Source organism: Pteropus medius, unplaced genomic scaffold (genome assembly GCF_902729225.1).
Source record: "Pteropus medius unplaced genomic scaffold, Ma_sr-lr_union100, whole genome shotgun sequence".
Lineage (NCBI taxonomy): Eukaryota > Metazoa > Chordata > Mammalia > Chiroptera > Pteropodidae > Pteropus > Pteropus medius.
Window position 1 is genome coordinate 3,463,093 of NW_024343578.1, and position 21,713 is coordinate 3,484,805.

At 33.7% G+C, this 21,713-nt stretch overlaps 1 protein-coding gene across 5 annotated transcripts in view; it reads left to right on the forward strand.

Annotated features, from left to right (window-relative positions):
* NEK4 (NIMA related kinase 4) overlaps window positions 1–21,628 on the forward strand; it is a 34,265-nt gene extending 12,637 nt beyond the window's left edge. For 3 of the 5 annotated variants that reach the window (XM_039867523.1, XM_039867520.1, XM_039867524.1), the window contains exons 8-16: window positions 1,206–1,355; window positions 1,939–2,088; window positions 2,559–2,625; window positions 3,398–3,507; window positions 4,339–4,380; window positions 4,531–4,619; window positions 5,847–6,052; window positions 6,650–6,783; window positions 19,751–21,628. In XM_039867523.1, coding sequence (XP_039723457.1) covers window positions 1,206–1,355; window positions 1,939–2,088; window positions 2,559–2,625; window positions 3,398–3,507; window positions 4,339–4,380; window positions 4,531–4,619; window positions 5,847–6,052; window positions 6,650–6,783; window positions 19,751–19,843 — 1,041 coding nt within the window. In that variant the 3' untranslated portion in view covers window positions 19,844–21,628. The remainder of the gene's footprint in view (window positions 1–1,205; window positions 1,356–1,938; window positions 2,089–2,558; window positions 2,626–3,397; window positions 3,508–4,338; window positions 4,381–4,530; window positions 4,620–5,846; window positions 6,053–6,649; window positions 6,784–19,750) is intronic. The other 2 variants (XM_039867522.1, XM_039867521.1) reach the window with 2 other exon arrangements.
* The last annotated feature ends 85 nt before the right edge of the window (window positions 21,629–21,713 follow it).

Genomic DNA, 21,713 nt, shown 5'->3' on the forward strand with positions numbered 1-21,713 from the left:
ATAAGCTTTAAACAGTCTATACTTTCTACCAGTAGAGAAACCTTTACTTCACTCTTCAGAATTGTATCAATCATTGTTTACTATCTTGGTCTTTTTGTTCAGCTTGCTTGTTATGTAATATTGTAAAATTTAATCATTTACTATATTTTATATATAATATTAGGTGTACTTTTAAAGAATAATTTTTAAACTATTTTACCTACAGGAATCCTTGTTTTGTGTTTGTTAGAGGATCTGAATGATAGATGATAATGGCTCTTAGAAGAAATTTCGCCTTGTATTAATTAATATCACATAGTTTCTAGTTTTTCTTTTTAAAATTATCACATAGCGGGCTCTTGATAAAAATGGTTGATTAAATCGTATTCAATTACTAGTGTCCATCTACTTGAAAACTTGGATATTTTAATAGTTAAAAATTGTTTTAAAATGTATCTATTTTATTTTAACGTTTGGTATGAATTTGTTTCTAAAACCAGCTATCCCAATAAAATACTAAGTCCTTGGTGATCTTTATAACTTAAAAGGTAATTTATTTTATCATTACTACTGCTAGTAATAGCTCTAATTTTTTTGAGCATCTAATGTGTGCTAGACATAGTCCTAAGTACTTTAGTATTAGTGCACTATCTTCACTACTCCCCTAACAGATATACAGATGTGTGTGAAGCATTATATCCATTCATAGATGAAGAAACTGAGGTTCAGGAAGATCAAGATTCTCACATATGACTCCCATCTAACTCCAGATTCAGTATTCTTTTCATGATGCTTTAAAGAGCATTTTTCATGGTGCATCCAAATTACTGTTGTTTACTTGGGAAATACATGCATATTAAATTGATTTCATTTAAAACTAAAAAGTTTTCTGGAATAGGAAACCTAGTAAAAGTTATGAAAAGATTAAAAAAAACTAAATTAAACATCAGTAGTTTCAGGTTAATAACAGTATGAGTAATTTGATTAAAATAATTATTTTTTTAATATGAGAAAAGAGAAAAAAGCCAGAATATATGAATAAATAATATTAGCATTTCATCTTTGCCTGTCAACACTGCAAATAAGCATTTATTTTGAGAAAGACAACTCCTTCTCATTTTCATTTATAATTTTAAAAGTAGATATGGAGGTATTGGCCATTTGGAAATTCAAAAGGCTATTTCATTGTTGTTGTTTTTGTTTGTTTGTTTGTTTGTTTATTTAAGGATCAAGTTGCTGGTGAATGTATTACAGAGAAAGAGGACAGAATCCACTCAGGTTTACAGCCACAGATCTCTGGATCTGAACCTTCCCTGTCTCGACAGCGACGGCAGAAGAAAAGAGAACAGACTGAACACAGTGAGGAAAAGAGACAGGTTGGCCGAGATCTCTTTGGAATAAGTCGTTGTGCTGTTGCTTGTGAAATAGACTTTAGGAAGCTCAATTTCTGTTGAGAATGGTTAACAGTTGCCACAAAAGGCACACAAGAAATGCAAGGAACGTGTGGAGAAGGGTGATGATGTCAAGATGCTAAATATTAGTTTTCAAGTATCAGTAAGTTGGAAGCAGAGTAAGGATTTTATTTTCCCCAGCAAAGATAGGGATCATCTTGAGAGTTAAAGGAACAGGCTAACAAGGGTAAAGCTTTGATCCTTCCTGTTATATTGAAGAAAAATTTCTCCCTTCTGCATAAAATCATGTTGACACCTCATTTCTTTTTTTCTTTAATGAAACATTACACCTCATTTCTTGAAGTAACTTTCATAGGTACCCTCTTATAAGCTTCTTAGCTGGTTAGTCACTTCTGGCAGAATTTTTTTCCCCCAAAATTCAGTGTTTTAAAGTTTTCGAGAGCAAATCACTGACAAATATATAGGAGACTTACTGATAGGGGAACTTTGGAGGTGGGTTATCATCATAGGAAACTGATAATCTCCCCCTCTTTTTAAATTATTTAAGTTCCAAGAGGCTCCTCCTCAACTTTTGCCTTCTCTTTCTACTGTTGAAAAAGTGGATGTCACAGTGACCCAAAAGGATACTGAAAACCAAAGCAGAGTGGTCACTGGGCCTGTGAATAGTTCGAGGAGCAGTGAGATGTCATCATCAAAGGTTTGTGGCGAGTATATGTTGGATTTTTTTAAACCTTCTTATAAAACTTTTTTGGTTATAAAATCCTACATATATTGTGAAGTTTTGTGTTAAAACATTTCAGCCTGGCTTTTTGCCAAACACTGGAAGGGATAGATTTGTGATTCTCAGCAGAAGCATTGATTGACATGGACAGATTTTATAGTTCCAGAGATGGTCACTTGTGGTTAACTAAGAAGACTAAGTAGGTTCTGAATGGAAGAAGTGCAAAATTCCCTAATTGCTCTTCCAAAAATGAGTACAGTACTTTCCGAAATGAGGGCTGTGGTTAGTCCTTGCTAGTAGCTGTAACCCTATTGCAGACTGATTTCAAATGGACACCGCTTTAAAATGTGCAAAGCCTTTTCCTAGTGCTGTATGATTTATCATCCATCATAGGTATTATAAGAATAGTGAGTAGAAATGGAAATAACTCTGACTTTCTTTAAAAGGATAGACCATTGTCAGCAAGAGAGAGGAGGCGACTAAAGCAGTCACAGGAAGAGATATTCCCCTCAGGTAAAGTTGTTCTATTTCCTTCATCTATTGGAGGTTGTTGCTGTGACTTATGGACATAAGTATTGGTTCTGATTTTGAGGTATTAAGAATTTTCAAGCATCAGTAATACATCTGGGAAACTGATCTGAAGAAATTTTGAAATTTCTTGGTCAAGCTTTTAGAAACAAATCAGCATAGGCTGTTAGACTGGAACTTTTATTATCAGTGGAAGAGGACATTAAAAAAGAGCAAGAGGGCTTCAAGTGACAATAACTCCTGGGATATTTCAGACAGGAAATTGAATGTTTAATTTGTTTCCATGTTCAGAGTTTGCTGGTCAAAGAAGTGCTATCTTATCAGGAATAGAGAGGAAGCGGGGAGAATAGTGCTGCCCACGGCTGAGGACTGTGATCATTCCTATTACTATTATCTAAAGACAGTATTAGCAGTTTCCATTTATTGAATACTAACTACATGTCATTATGGTAAGCATTTTAAGGGCATTATCTCATTTCATATTTACAGTAACTGTCAAAGGTAGGCAGCATTATTCCTTTTTTGCAGCTGAGGAAACTGATGCTCAGAGGGGTTAAGTATCTTGCACAAGGTCACAGAGCTGGTAGACCTAGAGGTGAGCTTTGAACTGAACTGTCAGATACTAGAGTGATGATTGATATGCTGCCTGAGTTACTTCTAGGCTGGCCCTTACTGGGGTATCTTCCATACACAATGCAAAGCCCTCTTCTGTTGAGGCCAGCCCACAAACAACAGGTGGGGGTGGTCACTTTTTCAGGCCCTTCAGTGAGGAAAGCTTCTCTGAGTGCAACGGGGCCAGGGAAGCCACAAGAAGAAAGCCAGCCCACCCCTGCCCGATGGTTGTCTTCTGACCAAAGCTTTGCTCAGGTACATTACTTGGTTCTAAGGGAAAAGGTGGACATATCTACATTTAGCAAGCCTAATACAGTAAACCTCATAAATGCTAGCTCCATTTACTTCTGGGACAGTGCTGGCTTAAGTTATACTTTTTTACTTTTGATAAGGAAAACAACTGATCAATAATAATTAAAAGGATTATGTTTGCTTAAGGGAATAAATTTTTCAGGCACTCCTGTAAACAATTGGTAGCCTAGTTAAATATCTTTCTTAGGTAGTCTTTAAAACAAGACTTCCAGAGGGCTTCCACTAGGCAACACTTTGCTTATTCTGCTATGTTACCTATATACCCACCTACCTGGCCAGATTTTAGTCTCACGTGCTCAGTTTCCTGTTTGTGACAAAGTGCCTTACCTTCTCATCTGGTGGCTAAATGGTTAATTGCAAGGTTTCCAACCATGTATTCCAGTTTCTGAATTTATTTTTAAGAACATATTATTTTTTTAAAAATGGAAACTTCCGGCCCTCAAAGAAATGAAGATTTGTTTCTTTAACAATAGTCTATTATTTAGTTGTTTCACTAATTAAGACAATCCTCTCTATTTCCCAAAATTGTAAGGTTTGCATGTAATTATATCAAATAATCCTTAAAACATTTTAACAATGTCTCACAAATGAGCAAACTGAGGTTGCTTTTATTTAGGTGGCATTCTATCTAGTTTAAAATGCTAATATTCCCTATGGTACCAGCCTTCTGCTTAGGAGTTGGAATACCAGAATGTTTCCTTTCCTCTGGAAAGGAAATTTCTTTATAGTTGAGACTTCCAGGGCCTTGTAAAACTTCACCTTCATGTTCCTCAGGCTTCACTTGTGAACTTCATGGGTGAACTGGGACATCATTGGGTAAAGTAACTTCAATTTTTATATCCATTAGTTTCTCCTGTTAAATTGGACATAGGTACACGTTGTATCTAGACATAGCATCTAAGACTGTTTTCATGTATTGCATTCTGGTTGTGTTATGTGGAATTTTGTTTTTCCAAACATTAACAGGAAAGAAAACTCACCCATTGTTTCTCAGAGGAAGAGTTAAGTTCTTCTACAAGTTCAACTGATAAATCAGATGGAGATTCCAGAGAAGGGTAAGGTCTTGTTTTTCTGTCTCCCTTCATAAACTAGTTCTGTTTGAATTAATCCTAAATGTATACTTATAGTAGTATTCAGATCCATAGTATTGTCATGAATAACATTATAAATGATTTTTGGTATATGCTAGAACTAAAAATATCTTTCCTAATGAAGATATATCTAATTTTCATTCAGAATTCTTATGAAGGTCTGTGGGTTTATAGTTTTCATCAGATTTGGAAAATTTTTTGGCCTTTATTTCTTCAGATATTTTTTGGACCCCCTCCTGCCTTCTTGAGGATTCTAATTACATGTATATTAATTGTTTAAAGGTATCCCACAAATCATCGATGACGTTCATTTTTTTAGGCATTTTTTCCTGTTTCATTTTTCATAGAATCTGTTGCTATATCTTTGAATTCACTAATCTTTTCTTCTGTAGTGTCTAATCTGTTAATCTCATCCCATGTATATAACACATTGTACTTTTTATTTTTAGGAGTTCAATTTGGATTTTTAAATTATCTTCCATGCGTCTCCTTAATGTTTAATGCTTTTCTCTACTTTGGACATATGGGATATATTTATAACTATCATTTATAATAGCTTTAACGTCCTTGTCTACTAGTTCTGTCGCTTGTGTCACTTTTGAGTCTGTTTCTTTTACCTGTTTTTTTCTCATCACACATGTGCTATTTTCCTGCTGCTTCTCATGTTTGGTATTTTTGACTAGATTCCAGATGTTGTCAGTTTTCTCTTATTAGGAGCTGGCATTTTTATATTTCTTTAAATATCCTTGAGCTTTGTACTTGGATGTAATTAAGTTACTTAGTAATTTAGAAAGAGTTGAGCAGAATTTATACACAGAATCTGGGGCTTCCTCTTTCTGGCTCTCTCCTTTCCAAGATTCCTCTCTCACTTTCTAGTGGCAGTGGTTATCTCAAACTGTGTCCTTTGGTTCTGTAAGCCAGAAAGACTGTGGGTTTTCTGTTGTACTTTAGCTGCCTATAGCCTGCCCGGCTAAAAGGTGTTGACTCCCCTCCAGAATCTTTCCCTTTACATAGTTGATTTTTGTGTTTTGTCCAGAGTTTATACTTGTTATTTGTGGAAGGGTCTGTCTGTAGGCGCATACTTGGCCATTTGGAAGCGGAACTTCCTAAAGACCATTTTGCATATAATTTTTAATGAAAAATTCTCGTGAAGCCAATTAAATAACAAGTGGGATTTTTTTTTTTTTCCAGGAAAGGTCATACAAATGAAATGAGTGACTTGGTACAATTGATGACTCAGACCCTAAAACTGGACTCTAAAGAGAGCTGTGAAGATCTCCCAGTGCCAGATCCAGTGTCAGAATTTAAACTTCATCGGAAGTATCGGGACACGCTGATTCTTCATGGGAAAGTAGCGGAAGAGGCAGAGGAGCTCCAGTTTAAAGAGCTACCTTTAGGTGATCAGTTTATTCTTTTACAGCAAACTGGAGAGTATATGTTTATTGGAGAAAAGTGTCAAACCAAGGAGATAATGCTTGCAAAATTTTTTGTCTTTTTATTATTTCGCTTGGATATCTCTGTATGAGGTGTATCTTATTTTATGTAACAGTGTGTTCCTGAAAAGTTGTATGTAATTTTTATAGATTAAAGGTTTGTGGCAATTTTGCATTGAGCAAGTCTGTGTGGCACCAGATGATGGTTAGCATTTTTTAGTAGTAAAGGATATTTTAATTAAGGTGTATACGTTGTTTTTTTAAAAACATAATACTATTGCACACTTAATAGACTAAAGTATAGTGTAAACATAACTTTTATATGTGCTGGGAAACCAAAAAATTTGTGTTACCCATTTTATTGTGGTAGTCTGGAATCACACCTGCAATATCTGTGTATACATTTTTAGTCATTAAAAACACATCACATCATTAAACTAAACTCTTGTCAAAGTGAAAAGAATCTTAACATGACAAGATTTTGTTTTTTAAAACATTGCATTCTTCTTGCTACAGTGGTGAAAGTATTTATTTTCCCCTGTCTTTGTTATTGCTTTTTAGTTATTGTGCCAGGTTCTGAAAAGATCAGAAGAATAGTTGAAGTCTTAAGAGCTGATGTAATCCGGGGCCTGGGGATTCAGCTTTTAGAGCAGGTGTATGATCTTTTGGAAGAAGAAGATGAATTTGAGAGAGAGGTGAGTATCCCATTAGCTGTGTCAGCTGCTTGTGCTATAGAATTTTTTTAAACAGTCTTAACATACTATACATTTTACCTATCTAAAGTGTACAATTCAATGGTTTTTAGTATTTTTCAGAGTTGTACCACCATCACTACATTAAATGTTAGAGCATTTAATTACCCCAAAAAGAAACCCTCTACCCATTGGCAGCCCCTCGCCATTATCCCCAAAGCAGCTACTAATATTTCTGTCTCTAGATTTGCCTATTTTGGATATTTCATTTAAATGGAATCATACAAAATACGTGGTCTTTTTTGATTAGCTTCTTTCACTTAGCATAATGTTTTCAAGATTCATCCACGTTGTAGCATGTATCACATACATCATCCCTTTCTATGGCCAGATAATAGTCTGTTGTATGGCTGTATCACATTTTGTTTATCTCTTTATTAGTTGATAAACATTTAGATTGTTTCCATTTTTTGACTATTATGAATAATGCTGTTATGAACATTCATGTACAAGTTTTTGTGTGGACATATGTTTTCATTTTTCTTGGGTATCTACCTAGTTGTGGAAATTGCTGAATTATATGAAAAGTCTATGTTTAACATTTTGACAAATGGCCAGACTGGTTTTCAAAGCGGCCGCACACTTTTACATTCTTAGTAGTGTGTGAGGATTCTAATTTCTCCACATCCTTGCCAACACTTGTTATTGTCATCATTTTAATTATAGGTATCCTAGTGGGTAGGGAATGATTTCTCATTATAGTTTTGATTTACTTTTCCCTAATAGGTAATAAATGTAGAGCATCTTTCATGTGCTTATTGGCTATTGTATATATTTTTTGGAGACATCTATTCTGATCTTTTACACATTCTAAAATTACTGTTTATCTTTTTATTATTAAGTTATAAGAGTTTTTTATATGTTCTGGTAGAAGTCCTTTATCATATACATGATTTGCAAAAATTTCTATTCTTTGGTTGTTTTTTCATTTTGTAATGGCATTATTTCCAGCACAAAAGGTTTTAATTTTGTTGCAGTCTAAGGTATCTATTTTGTTTTTGTTTTTTGTGCTTTTGGTGTCATATCTAAGAAGGCTTTGCTGAACTTAAGATCGCAAAGATTTATTCCTATGTTTTCTTCTAAGACTTTTATCATTTAAGCTCTTACAATTAGGCCTATAATCCATTTTTAGTTAATTTTTTGTATTTTGTGAGGAAGGGCTCCAATTTCATCCTTTTGCATGTGAATATTCAGTTGTCCTAGCACCATTTGTTGAAAAGGCTATTCTTTTCTTATTGAATTGTCTTGGCACCTTGTTGAAAATCAATTGACTGTGATGTATGGGTTTATTTCTAGACTCTCAATTATATTCCATTGATTTATATGTCTGTGCTTATGTCTGTACTACACTGCTTGATTATTGTGGCTTTGTAGTAAGCTTCATAGTAAGCTTTGAAATCAGAAAGCATGAATCTTCATCTTTGCCCTTCTTTTTCAAGATTATTTTGGATATCATTTGTATTTCCATGTAAATTTTAGGATTAACTTGTTAATTTCTGTAAAAATGCCAGGTGGGATTTTGATTAGGATACTATAGAATTTTGTTTTGAATAAATTTTAGTTTGATGCACCTGACTTTTCTGCTTGAAGTTCCTGTTGTTATACTGAAATATTTTTCTTTTTGAGAGATTCATTATATATGTACCCAGATTTGAAAGTAAACAATAAGGCATGTATATGTAACACAAGCAATTCTATACTAATTTAAAAAATTTTTTGTCTTTCCTTATCTAAATAAAAAGCTAATAAGACATGATTGTTGTAGAACATTTAGAACATACAGACTTTTTAAAAATTAGTATAATCTTAGCACTCAGTGATTCTAGATTTTGTTCTATCATTCATAAGTAGTAGTAGTAGCAGCACTTAAAAAGTGCAACACAAGGTTCTAAGCACTTTACATGTATTAAGTCATTTAAATCTCCGACAATCCAGTGAAGTTGGTACTGGTATCCCCATTTTACAGAGGACTCTCTTTGCACAGACAGGTTAAATGAGTTGCCCAAAATCTCGCTGTTCACAATCGACTGAACGATTCACCTTTAGTGCAGATAGTCTGATTCCAGAGTTCATGTTCTTAAGCACTGTTCTATACTGCCTTTCATTCTCTTATACATATGTATGTAGTTTGCTTTGTTTATTCACACATCCATCACATCCATATCATAGCTTTTTTTTCTAACAAAACAGCGTTATACTATTTACAGTTTTGTAGCCTTTATTTTTTGCTTAACAAAAAGCTCAGAAACAGAGCTCAGAAACAGAGCCAGCTCCTAGTAGTAACAGTCACTCCTGATCGTTCCTGTGCTTTTAAGGCCATTGCTCTTTTCCTGGTCTCCCAGAGCTAATTCCTAATTGTGATGAACAATCATAGTTCATGTTATACAGATTCTTTCCCATTGCATTATGTCACATCTGCATTATGAAAATTTTCAGAGTGGTAGAAGTACCTGAACAAACACTTTCTTGACTAGTTGCTCTTTTTGGATATTTATGTTTCTGGGTTTTTATTTGTTTATTTATTTGGTAATAATAACAATAACAACAGCGAAGCTTTAAATTCCTAGAAATACAGTTGCTTCTCTACCAATTTAATAATAAACGATATCCAAGTGTTATTTTAATTTTCTATTTTGATATAATTTCAGACTAATAGAAATGTTGCAAACATAGTAAAAAGAGTTCCTGATATTCCTCATCTGTATTTTCCAGTGTTACTATTCTACCATTTTTCCTTTATCATTCTCTTTTTTCATATGTATAATTACTTTTTTATCAATTTGTGAGAAAGTCCTTTTACCTCTGAATTCTTTGGTGTATTTCCTAAAAGCAAGAATATTTTCTTACACAACTACAATACAGTTATCAAACTCAGAAAATTAACATTGATACAATTGTCTAATCTAAGTCTATAGACCTTATTTAAATTTCACTTATTATTACACTAATATCCTTTATAGGAAAAGAAAAAAAATTTTCTGTTCTGTGATTTAATCAATTTAACTCAATCAGGATTGAATTCAATAAGGATTTTATATTTCTAATAGCTTTAATGAGATATAATTCATATACCATGCAATTTACCCATTTAAAGTATATACTTCAGTAGTTTTTAATATATTCACAAATATATGCAACTATCACCACAGTTAATTTTAAATATTTTTGTCTCTTAAAAAGAAACCTTGTACTTTTACTTTATTGGCTCTCTCTTCTCTTTTCCCTCCAGTCCTAAGGAACCACTGATCTACTTTTTGTCTTATAGATTTATCTATGCTAGACATTTCATTTAATGGAATTATACAAAATATATGTATTTTGTGACTATTCTCACTTAGCATAATGTTTTCAAGGTTCATCCGTGTAGTAGCATATATCAATTTTTCATTCCTTTTTATGGCTGAACAATATTCCATTGTATTGATATACAGTAGTCCCCCCTCCTTACTTACAGTTTCACTTTCTGTGGTTTCAGTTACCCACAATCAACTGTGGTACAAAAATATTAAATGAAAAATTCCAGAAATAAACAATTCATAGGTTTTAAATTGCATGCCATTCTGAGTAGCATGATGAAAACTCACACCATCCTGGTCTCTCCTGCCCAGGATGTGAATCATCCCTTTGTCCAGCATATTAATGCTTTACATTTAGTAACATAAGATATTTTGTGAGAGAGTGAGACCACATTCACATAACTTTTATTATAGTATGCTATAATTGTTCTATTTTATTACTTATCATTGCTAATCTCTTAACTGTGGCTAATTTATAAAATAAACTTTATTTTAGGTATGTATATATAAGAAAAAATATAGTATTCATAGGATTTTGTTCTGTCCATGATTTCAGGCATCCGCTGAGGGGTTTGGAACATATCCCCCACAGATAAAGGGGAATACTGTACCAATTATGCTTATCTATTCTTCAGTTGATGGACATTTGGTTTTCCACCTTTTGCCTATTATGAATAGTATTGGTATAAACTTTTGTGTGGATTCAGTTCTCGGGTGCATAACTGGGAGTGGAATTGCTGGGTCATATGGTAATTCTACATTTAAATGTTTGAGGAGCTTCCAGACTGGTTTCCAAAGCAGCTGTACCCTTTTACATTCCTACTGGAAGCATAATAGGGTTCTGATTCCTTCACATCCTCACCAACACTTATTATTATCTGACTTTTTGATTATAGCGATCCTAGCAGGTCCGAAGCAGTATTTATTGTGGTTTTGATTTGCAGTTCTCTGGTGACTAATGATGTTGAATATTTTGTCATGTACTACTTATCATGTGTATATTTTCTTTGGAGATATGTGTACTCAAATTCTTTGTACATTTTTTAATGGTTATTTTTTAATTATCGAGTTTTTAGGAGTTCTATATATATCCTAGATGCAAATCTCTTATTAAATATATGATTTGCAAATATTTTCTCCCATTCTGTGGGAATGGGAGAGTCTTTTTATTTTGATAGTGTTCTTTGAAACAAACAGCTTTTTTATTCCATTGAAGTCCAATTTACTTTTCTTTTGCTTCTTGTGTTTTTGGTGTCCATTGCCAAATCCAGGGTCATGCAGTTTTACGCCTATGTTTTTTTCTAAGAGGTTTATAGTGTTAGTCCTCACATTTAGGTCTTTGATGTATGTTACATTATTTGTTTATATATAGTATGAAGTAAAGGTCCAGCTTTATTCTTATGTATATGGATGTCCTTTTGTCTTACCACCATTTGTTGAAAAGACTGTTCTATCACCTTGTCAAAAAAAAGTTAAAGACACATGGGTTTATTTTTGGACAGCCAGTTCTATTCCATTAATCTATATGTCTGTCCTTATGCAGGTACCATGCTATCTTGTTTACTGTTGCTTAGTAGTAAGATTTGAAATTGGGATAGGTGAGTCCTCCAACTTTGTTATTCTTTTTTTTGAGATTCTTTTGGCTATTCTGGGGCTCTTGCAATTCTATATAAATTTTAGAATTTGCTTGTCAAGGAAGCCAGCTGGAATTCTTACAGGGATTGTGTTTAGTCTGAAGATCAATTTGGGGAGTATTGCTATCTTAACGGTATTAGGTCTTCTGACCATGAAAATGGGAGGATTTCCCATTTATTTAGATCTTAAATTTCTTCAAATAATGTTTTGTTGTTTTCAGAGTATAAGGTTTTCATACACCTTTTGTGAAATTTATTCTTAAGTGTTTTATTCTGTTTGATGCTAGTCTAATTGTGTTCATTTGGGATTAAATAGATTTAATCCCAAAGAAGTAAATTTGATTTAAAAAATATTGACCTTGTATCCTGCAACCTTACTGAACTTTTTTATTGGGTTTAATTACTTTTTGTATGTGTGGCCTTCTTGGAATTTTCTATATGTAAGATCATGTCATCTACAAATGGAGTTAATTTTACTTTCCAATCTGGATACCTTTTACTTCTTTTCTTGCCTAATTTCCCCAGCCAGAACCTCCAATTTAATGTTGAGTAGAAGCAGCAAGAGTAGACATTCTTGTCTTGTTCCTGACCTTAGAGGGTAGTCTTTCACCATCAAGTATATTGTTAACTTTGAGTTCTCATAGATGCCTTTTATCAGGTTAAAGAATGTCCTTTCTATTCCTGGTTTGTTGAGTGTTTTTTTGTTTTTTTTGTTTGTTTGTTTGTTTTATCATGAAAAGGCATTGGGTTTGCCAAATGCTTTCTCCCTCTTTAGATAATCATGTGGTTTTTGTTTTTTATTTGATCGATATGGTATGTTACAGTAATTGATTTGTGGTCATTGAACCATCCTTGCATTCCTGAGATAAATCCCATGTGGTCATGGTATATACTACTTTTTATATGTTGCTGGAATCATGCTTCTAGTATTTTGTTGAGATTTTTGTGCCCATATTCATATGAGATATTAGTCTTTAGTGTTCTTCGCTTGTGATGTCTTTGTCTGGATTTGTTTGTCTCCTGTCTTTTGTTCCTGTTTTTCTCTTTTGTTACTCTTTTTTATTAAGCTAATATTTTCTAATGTAGCATTTTAATTTATTTTGTGAAATTTCTTATAGTTTTTTCCCTAGTGATTACTCTAAGGCTTATATATGCCTTAAATTATCAGAATCAGCTTTATACTGACTTAATTCCAGTGAGATATAAAAATGTTACTCCTATTCCCTTTACCCTTTATTGTGATGTTATACATATCACACCTATAAATATTATAAATCAAATATTATCGTAATATAGTTACTTTATCTAACTATATGCCTCTTGAAGTCCAGAGAAGAAAGAAGAGAAAGAATATATTTGTAGCTTTTTATATATCATTTCAGGATCTTTTCTTTTATTCCCTTGGATTCAAGTTACTATCTGGAGTCACTTCTCTAGCCTAATACTGCTTTGTTCCCACTTACCTTTATGCTATTATTGACAAATACATTTCATATGCTATAGGTTCAACAATGTATGATACACATATTTTTTAATTGTAGTAAAATACACATAACTTTAAATTTACCATTTTAACCATTTTTAAATGTTCAGTTCAGTAGCATTAAATACATTTACAGTGTTTTGCAAATATTACCACCATCCATCTCTAGAACTTTTTTCATTTTGCAAAACTGAAATTCTGTACCCATTAACCAATAACTCTCTATTTACTGTCCCCGCCTCTAGCCTCTGGCAACCACCATTCTAATTTCTGTATCCGTAAATTTGACTACTCTAAGCATTAACACAAAGTATAAACAACATCTAGAAAAAGTAAAGCTTGCCCATAAAGGCCCAGATGGCTTTGCTGGTAATTTCTTCCAACCATCGAAGGAAGAAATAACATAAATCCTACACAAATTCTTCAAAAAACAAACAAAAGGGTTATTTCCCATATCACCCCACAAGACCAGAGCAACGCTAATATCAAAACCCAACAAGGACACTACATGAAAAATCATAAGACCAGTATCCCTCATGAACACCTCAGTCATTTAGTATTTTGTTGAAGATTTTTGCATCAATGTTTATAAGGAGTATTAGTCTGTTATTTTTCTTTGCCTATAATATCCTTGTCTGGCCCCAACACCAGGGCAATGCTAGCCTCATAAGTGAGCCAGGAAGTGCTCATTCTTCCTTAACTCTCTGAAAAGTTTTAGGATTGGCATCGGTTCCTCTCCAAGTGTTTGGCAGAATTCACCAGCAAAGGTCCAGGGCCTTTCCTTGTTAGGTTTTGATTACCGACTCAATCTCCTTACTGGTTATAGGTCTATTCAGATTTTTTATTTTTCATGATTCAGTCTTGGTAGGTTTTATGTTAGGAATTTACCTATTTCATCTAGGTTATGCAATTTGTTGGCATACAGTTGTTCATAGTACTCTTTTAAAATCCTTTTTATTTTTATATAGTTGGCAGTAATGTCCCACTTCAATCTCAGATGTTAGTACATTCAGCCCTTAGTATTCACAGATTCTGTAACCACAGATTCAGCCAACCTCAGATAGAATATTCAAGGAAAGTTACATTATTGCTGATGTGTACTATGTACAGACTTTTTTCCTTGTCATTATTCCCTAAACAATACAGTATAACTATTTACATAGTATTTACATTGTATTAGGTATTAAAAGTAATGTAGGGGTGATTTAAAGTATACAGGACGATGTGCAAATACTACCCATTTTATACAGGGAACTGGAGCATCATGAATTTTGTTGTCTGAAGGGGTCCTGGAACCAATCCCCTGGAGATACCAAGGGATGACTATAATTTGAGTCTTTCATTTTTCTTAGCGTAGCTAAAGGTTTGTAAATTTTTTAAATCTTTTTAAAGAATTAACTTTTAGTTTTATTGATTTTTTCTATTTTCTATTATACTCATCTCATCTCTAATCTTAATTGTTTCCTTCTGTTAGTTTTAGGTTTAGTTTGTTCTTTTTTTACTTCTTCAGTTGTAAAGTTAGGTTGACTCATGATCTTCTTCAACATGTTTATAGCTATAAATCATCCTCTTAGCACTGCTTTTGCTGCATCTCATAAGTTTTGGTATATTATGTCATCGCTTTTATTTGTCTCTATTTTTTAGTTTCCCTTGTGATTTCTTTTTTGATACATTGGTTATTTGTATGTTTTATTTTCATAAATTTAAATTTTCCAGTTTTCATGTTATTAGTTCCTAACTTTATCCTATTGTGGTTAGAGAAGATACTTTGTATGATATCTATCTCTTAATCTATTGAGACTTAATTTGTGACATAACATATATGGTCTCTCCTAGGAAATGTCCCATGAGCACTTGAGAAGAATGTGTATCCTGTTGTTGGGTAGCGTGTTCTGTGTGTGTCTGTTAGAACTGCAGTTGACCCTTGAACAACATAGGGGTTTGGGGCACTGACAATCCCCCATGCAGTCAAAAATTCATATGTAACTTTTGACTCCCCAAAAACTTAATTACTAAATCTCTCAGTATCTGCAAAAACAAAAAGTGGAATTACAAATCACTGTTACAGTAATAATAGCTTTGATAATGTGTATGCCCATGTATTTGCCTTTACTGAGATCTTTATTTCTTCATGCAGCTTCACGTTACTTTCTAGTATCCTTTCATTTCAACCTGCAGGACTCTCTTTAGTATTTCTTGCAAGGCAGGTTTAGTGGTAAGAAACTTCATCTTTTATTAATGTAGGAATGTCTTAAGTTCTCCCTCACTTCCCCCTCCCCAGTTTTATTAAGATATAATTAGTATATAGCATTGTGTTAAAGTATATGACATAATGATTTGATATATATATTGCAAAATGATTACCGTAATAAGTTTAGTTGACATGTCACCTGTTATAGTTAAAACATTTTTTTTTTGTGATGAGAACTTTTAAGATCTAATCTTAGCAACTTCAAATATACAATACAGTATTAACTGTAGTCACCAAGCTATACATTATATCCTCAGAGCTTATTTATTTTATAACTAGAAGTTTGTACTTTTTGACCACCATTTCCCTCACTCACCACCCCTGGCAATCACCAATCTGTTCTCAGTTTCTATGAGTTTGGTTTTTTTATATTCTGCATATGAGTGAGATCATACACTATGTTTCTTTCTCTGTCTTTTTTCACTTAGCATAATGCCTTCAGGGTCCATCCACGTTGTGGCAAGTGGCAAGGTTTCCTTTTTAATCTCTTTAAAAAAAAAAAAAAAGACATTTTTGCCATTTAGTTGACGGGTTTTTTATTTTCACTTTGTAAATATCATCCTACTTAACTCCCAGCCTCCAAAATTTCTGATGAGAAATTTGCTGATAATCTTATTGGGGAATCCCTTCTATATGATGAGTTGCTCCTTTCTTGCTGCTTTAAGGATTCTCTCTTTGTCTTTCAACAGTTTGATTATAATGTGTCTGGTAGTAAACACTTTGTATTTATCCTTAGTTTGTTGATCTTCTTGAATGTTTATATTCATGTCTTTCCTCAAGTTTGGGAAGTTATTGGTTATTATGTCTTTAAATCTCTCTTCCTCTTTTTCTGTTTTCCTTCTGGGACTCCTACAATGCATATATTGGTCCCTTTGAATCTCCTGGAAGTTGCTTTTGCTGGAGGGGGAGGGGTTTGTAACAATGTTAGTGAGGGTTGCAACAATGGCTGCCTGCCTTCGTGTCTACACAACCACCATTGGAAGCAATTGGCCATCAATACACAGATCCCCAGTACTTGGAGGACAGGGTTCTTATTGCTTATCCTGCTCACACAAGCTATGTTTATGCCACACCAGGAACATCTGCACAGCTTCCTGCTGGGGTGGGTACTAAGAGCTGAAATGGGCTGAAATTAACCACAATTTTCCATCAAAGTCTTACCTTGGTTGTTGCAAGCCTTTAATAGACTCCAGAGTTCCAAAAAAGTTACATCAGGCAGATTGTGCCACTGTAATTTATGTCTATGTGAGATTTATTCCTAGTATTTCCTCCTCTGCCATCTTCTATACATATTGTATTTTACAGTTGTTTTTAAAATCAGTTCAGAGAAGCAATATGCATATGTGTTATTTATATAATTACCTTCATCAGTGCTTTTTGTATTTCCATGTAAATTCAAATTATTGCCTTGGATCTCTTGCTTTCAGCCTGATGAATTTCCTTTAGTAATTCTTGTCAGGAGGGTCTACTAGCCACACATTGTTTTTGTTTATCTGGGAATGTATTTTGCCTTGATTTTTGCAAGATAGCTTTACTGGCTATGCGATTCTTGGTTGACAGTTTTTTCTCTGAGCATTTTGAATGTTACCCCACTGCCTTCTGGCCTCCATTGTTTATGATAAGTCAGCTGTTAATGTTATTTGGGTTCCCGTGTATGTAGTGAGTTATTTTTCCCTTGCTGCTTTCAAGATTTTCTCCTTGTCTTTGGCATTTTACACTTCTACTTTAATGTGTCTCTATGTAGATCTCTTTGAGCTGATCCTCCTCAGAGTTCATTGAGCTTCCTGGATGTTTAGTGCTTTTTCAATAAATTTGGGAGGTTTTTAGCCATTATTTCTTTAAATATTTTTCTACTGCTTTCTCTCTTTTCCCACTGGTACTCCCATTACATGTATTGGTGTGCTTAAATGGTGTCCCACATTCTCTGAGGCTCTGTTAATTTTCTTTTTCTTTTCTCTCTGTTCTTTGGATTATATAATCTCTATTGACTTCTTTTGCCAGTTCAGATATACTGTTGAGCTTCTCTGGTGAATCTTTTATTTGTTATTGCACTTTTTAAGTCCAGAATTTCCATTTGGTTCTTTTTATAATTTCTTTCCCTTTATCAGTATTCTCTATCTGATATGACATTATCATCATTACCTTCCTTTACTTCTGTAATCATGGTTTTCTTTAATTCTGTGAACATATTTATAATGCTATTTTGATGTCTTTGTTAAATCCAGCATCTGGTTGTTCTCACAGGCAGTTTCTCTTTGCTTTTTTTCCTCAGTGTGTCATATTATCGTGCTTCTTTGCATGTCTCATGACTTTTTATTAAGAAACTAGACATTTTAGATAATATATTGTTACAATTCTGGGTACTGGCCTCCCTGGGGTGGGGGATGGTGGTGGTTATTATTTGTTTAGTGATTGGCTGGATTATTTTAGTGAAGTTTATTTTATCCCTTTCCCCTTTCTTTACAATGTAAAGCTTCTGATGTTGCACCTCAGTGGGTGCAGCTTTGGGCATGTCTGCAGCTACCTTGGAATGATAGTGGGTTTTGGAGAGCTCTCTGGACTCTCCCTTTCCCTGACCTCACCCAGCTGTTAAGGTTTTTTAGTTGCCAGCTGATTGCTTTGCTGTTTTCAGCAATGTCCAGTGGGCATACATTGTTCCACAGACTGATCCATCAAATTTGGGCTCCTTTGAAGGGATAGTTCTCAAAGTCAGTGTCTGAGATTTGTTCTGACCGCAGGGAGGCTCCTCCTAGCTTCTTCTTTTCTTTCCAACAAAGTGGCCAGCAATTTAGCTTATATATTCAGTGAATCTACCAGTTGCCTTTTACTACTACCTCCTTTTTTTTTTTTGAGAGTAGCCCGAGGCTTGAATTTTTCCATGGTCTGTTCCAAATGCAGTCAGTTCATCTAGGAAAAGATTTGGTGCTGTTTTATGTCTTGCTTCTCCCAGGCAGAATCTCTGAGCAAAGCTTTGGAGCTGGGAATGAGGACAATAGCATGTTTCTGAGCAATACCCCCACTTTAAAAACTCAGTGGAGGTGAGGGGACTGTAGCCTTTGTCTTCTCTGCAAGCTTCACCCAGCATGGAATCTTTACTTTTTGGTCTGGGGCAAAGGTGGATTGGGACCCCAATATTTTCAGTGGCCCTACAAGTCCAAGCTGGGCATAAGAAGGAAGCTTCCACCTCTTGGCTGCACTCTTCCAAAACTTATCCTCAGCTACAGGTATTGGGGGGCAGGATGAAATATTCCGATATCCTGCCACTCCCAGGAAGATAGCTTTCAGACTAGAAGCTGGGGGAAAGGGAGCCTTGTTTTGTTGACTTCACCAATCTGATGCAATTATTGTCTCAGCTGAGGAGTGGGAAGGGAGGCAGTTGATTTTAGTTCACATACCACAGAATCTCATTGTTCTTAAGTTTTAGATTTTCTTGAAAAACAAGTCTTTATTTTCCGTATGCCCTTAGGACCTTCCAGAGACTTTAAATGGTTGATTTTAAAAATAATTTTCCCATTTCACTGAGGAGGAGGCTGCAGAGCTCTTCATGCTGTCATGCCAGATGTGAAACCAATTTGGATTACATTTTATATTTAGTTGCTTTCTCTTCTTAAATCTGGAACAGTTACTCAGTCTTTGTTTTTCATCACCTTGACATTTTTGAAGAGTATCGGCCATATGATTTATAAAATGCTTCTCAGTTTGGATTTGTCTGACCTCATGAATAGATTCAAATTATACATTTTTGGCAAGAATACCACAGAAGTGATGTTGTGTCCTTTTCAATGCATTGTTATCAGGAGGTGCATGACTGTTTAACACATTATTAGGTGTTAATTTCAGGCATTTCTTTCAACAGTCAAACATTGTGTCATACTGTAAATTTTTTGATTTCTAGTCAGTGAATTTTCTGTATGTTAATTGGTCATTTGTATTATTTTGTAAATGTCTTTAATGAATTATCTGGGATTTTGTTTTATCAATTCTAATATTCTAATATTCTGTTGATTCTAATAACTCTTTAATATATTAATGGTATTAATTTTTGGCATGTATGTTGAAAATATTTCCCTAGTTTGCTCTTTAAGATTTTATTTTTTTGATATCTTAAAATTCAACTTTATGTAAACATAACAGCATTTTTCCATATGGTTTCCACATGGACTTTGGTATCATGCTTAGAAAAGCCCTTCTAAGTTCACAGAAATATTTTTCCTATTGCATATTAATTTTTTTGTTTCCCAAATAGGTACGTTTACAGGAGCACATGGGTGAAAAATATACTACTTACAGTGTGAAAGCTCGCCAGTTGAAATTTTTTGAAGAAAATGTGAATTTTTGAGAATTAATTCTGATCTGCTGCCAGAATTAAAAGACCTACATTCAAAGGTTTTTGGCATACACAGAAACAAACCTATAATCATGGCTGGAGGCCATTCACTGTCCTTCTCTTTGGGGTTTTTTTACTGGAAAAAAAAAGAACAGAGTAAAAGAAGCGAGCTCACAGAAGAAAGAAAAAAAAACATTGTCTAGCTTATTCTCTTTATGAGGAAAAATCTAAGACTTTGGTTACTGTTTACTGAGCCTTAAATCACCAACTTTATACTTAGAACTTTTTTTAAGGTACTAATTAGCTTGAATACAGGACCATATAATATTGGAAATTTTATATTATATAGTGATAAAAGCAATAGAAATAAATGACATAGTATGTCTAGTGATACTACTTGTCATTGTTAATTACCTTATGTAGTAGTTGATCAGTCATTTTTTTAAAAAGCCAATTTACAATTCTGGGATTAGACAAAGAATATGAAGCTGTATCTAATACCTGAGCAACTGAATTCCTTCTTTACATATTTATAGTCTTTTAACATTTTATTTTCATGTAATATGCACTTTGTTTAGGGTATACAAGAATTGAAACTAAGAGATATTTTGGCTCTGTAAATCAATGTTTTTACATGCTGGTGTTTTTAGATTTATTTTTCCATTAGTGAAAACATTTCTTAAACACTAATTCCTTTTCCAGTTGAGCAATTTATAAGTAGAGTGCAGCTCCTTTTAGTTACGGACATATTTGTCTCTTGAAGTTTGGCTTCTTATACATCAAGATATTGTCTTCCCATGTTTTAAATGTATGCTTGTATATCACATATTTTATTAATTGTTTAATAAGGGGTAATGCCCACCTAGGAAAGTTTTTATAAAAGTCTTGATTACTAAATTTTCACTTCTGAATTCAAGGGACTCTACAAATGAATTCTGCTCCAGAAATGTTTTTAGTTTTTATAATTAAAAATGTATCTTACCCTTTTTTGAAAATACACATCATACTCTGTTTGCTTTCCAGTCACTTAACAGACCTTTTAGTTTTTTTTACTGTGCGCCAGGTACTGTGCCAGGAGCTAGAGATATAGTGGTGAATAAAACAATACTCCCTGCTCTTATAATGCTCATAGCCTGGTTTCTGAGACCTCTTCTGTTTACGTTGAAGGGTTTGTTAGAACTCAACTATAAAATTATAAAGTCCCAATGCCCACTTGGGGAAAAATCTTTGGCAAACTGTTTGTCTTCATGAGCTATTCACCATTTCTTGCATGTTTCAGAAGTCTGTATCTTTTTGGAAAGTCATTGATTTAACTTTTCTTATTGGTATGAAGTTGTATATATTATTTTCTTAGAATAAAAAAATCTCTCCTATACTTTATTATTCCTGTTTTGTGTATTTTTATTCTGTTTAAACATTGTTTTCATACTACTTTTATTTTTTTTTCTTGAATGCTTAATCACTTTTCATCTTATTTAATTATAAAACACATTTTTAAGACTGAATTTTCTTCTCACTATACTGTGGCCACATTTCAGACTATGATATTCTTTTAGACATCAGTTTCTAAGTAGTAATTCTGGTTTTGATTTTCTTTTTTAGAAGTGTTTCTTAATTTCTATATATTTAGAAAGCCAAGGAAATAATCTTCTTGCTCCAGCTACATTGCAATGTTGGTACTATGACCTGTATAACCTGTTTCTTAGAATTGTTTTTCCATGTGATTCAGTACATAGTTCATTACTGGAATGATCAATAATATGGGCATTCAATAAAATTGAATTGTTATGCACATAACAGTATCATTTGTCAATTAAATATTATTCAAGTCTATAGAAGACCTGATCAATAGAATTTTGTGATGTAAATGTCCTTTATCTGC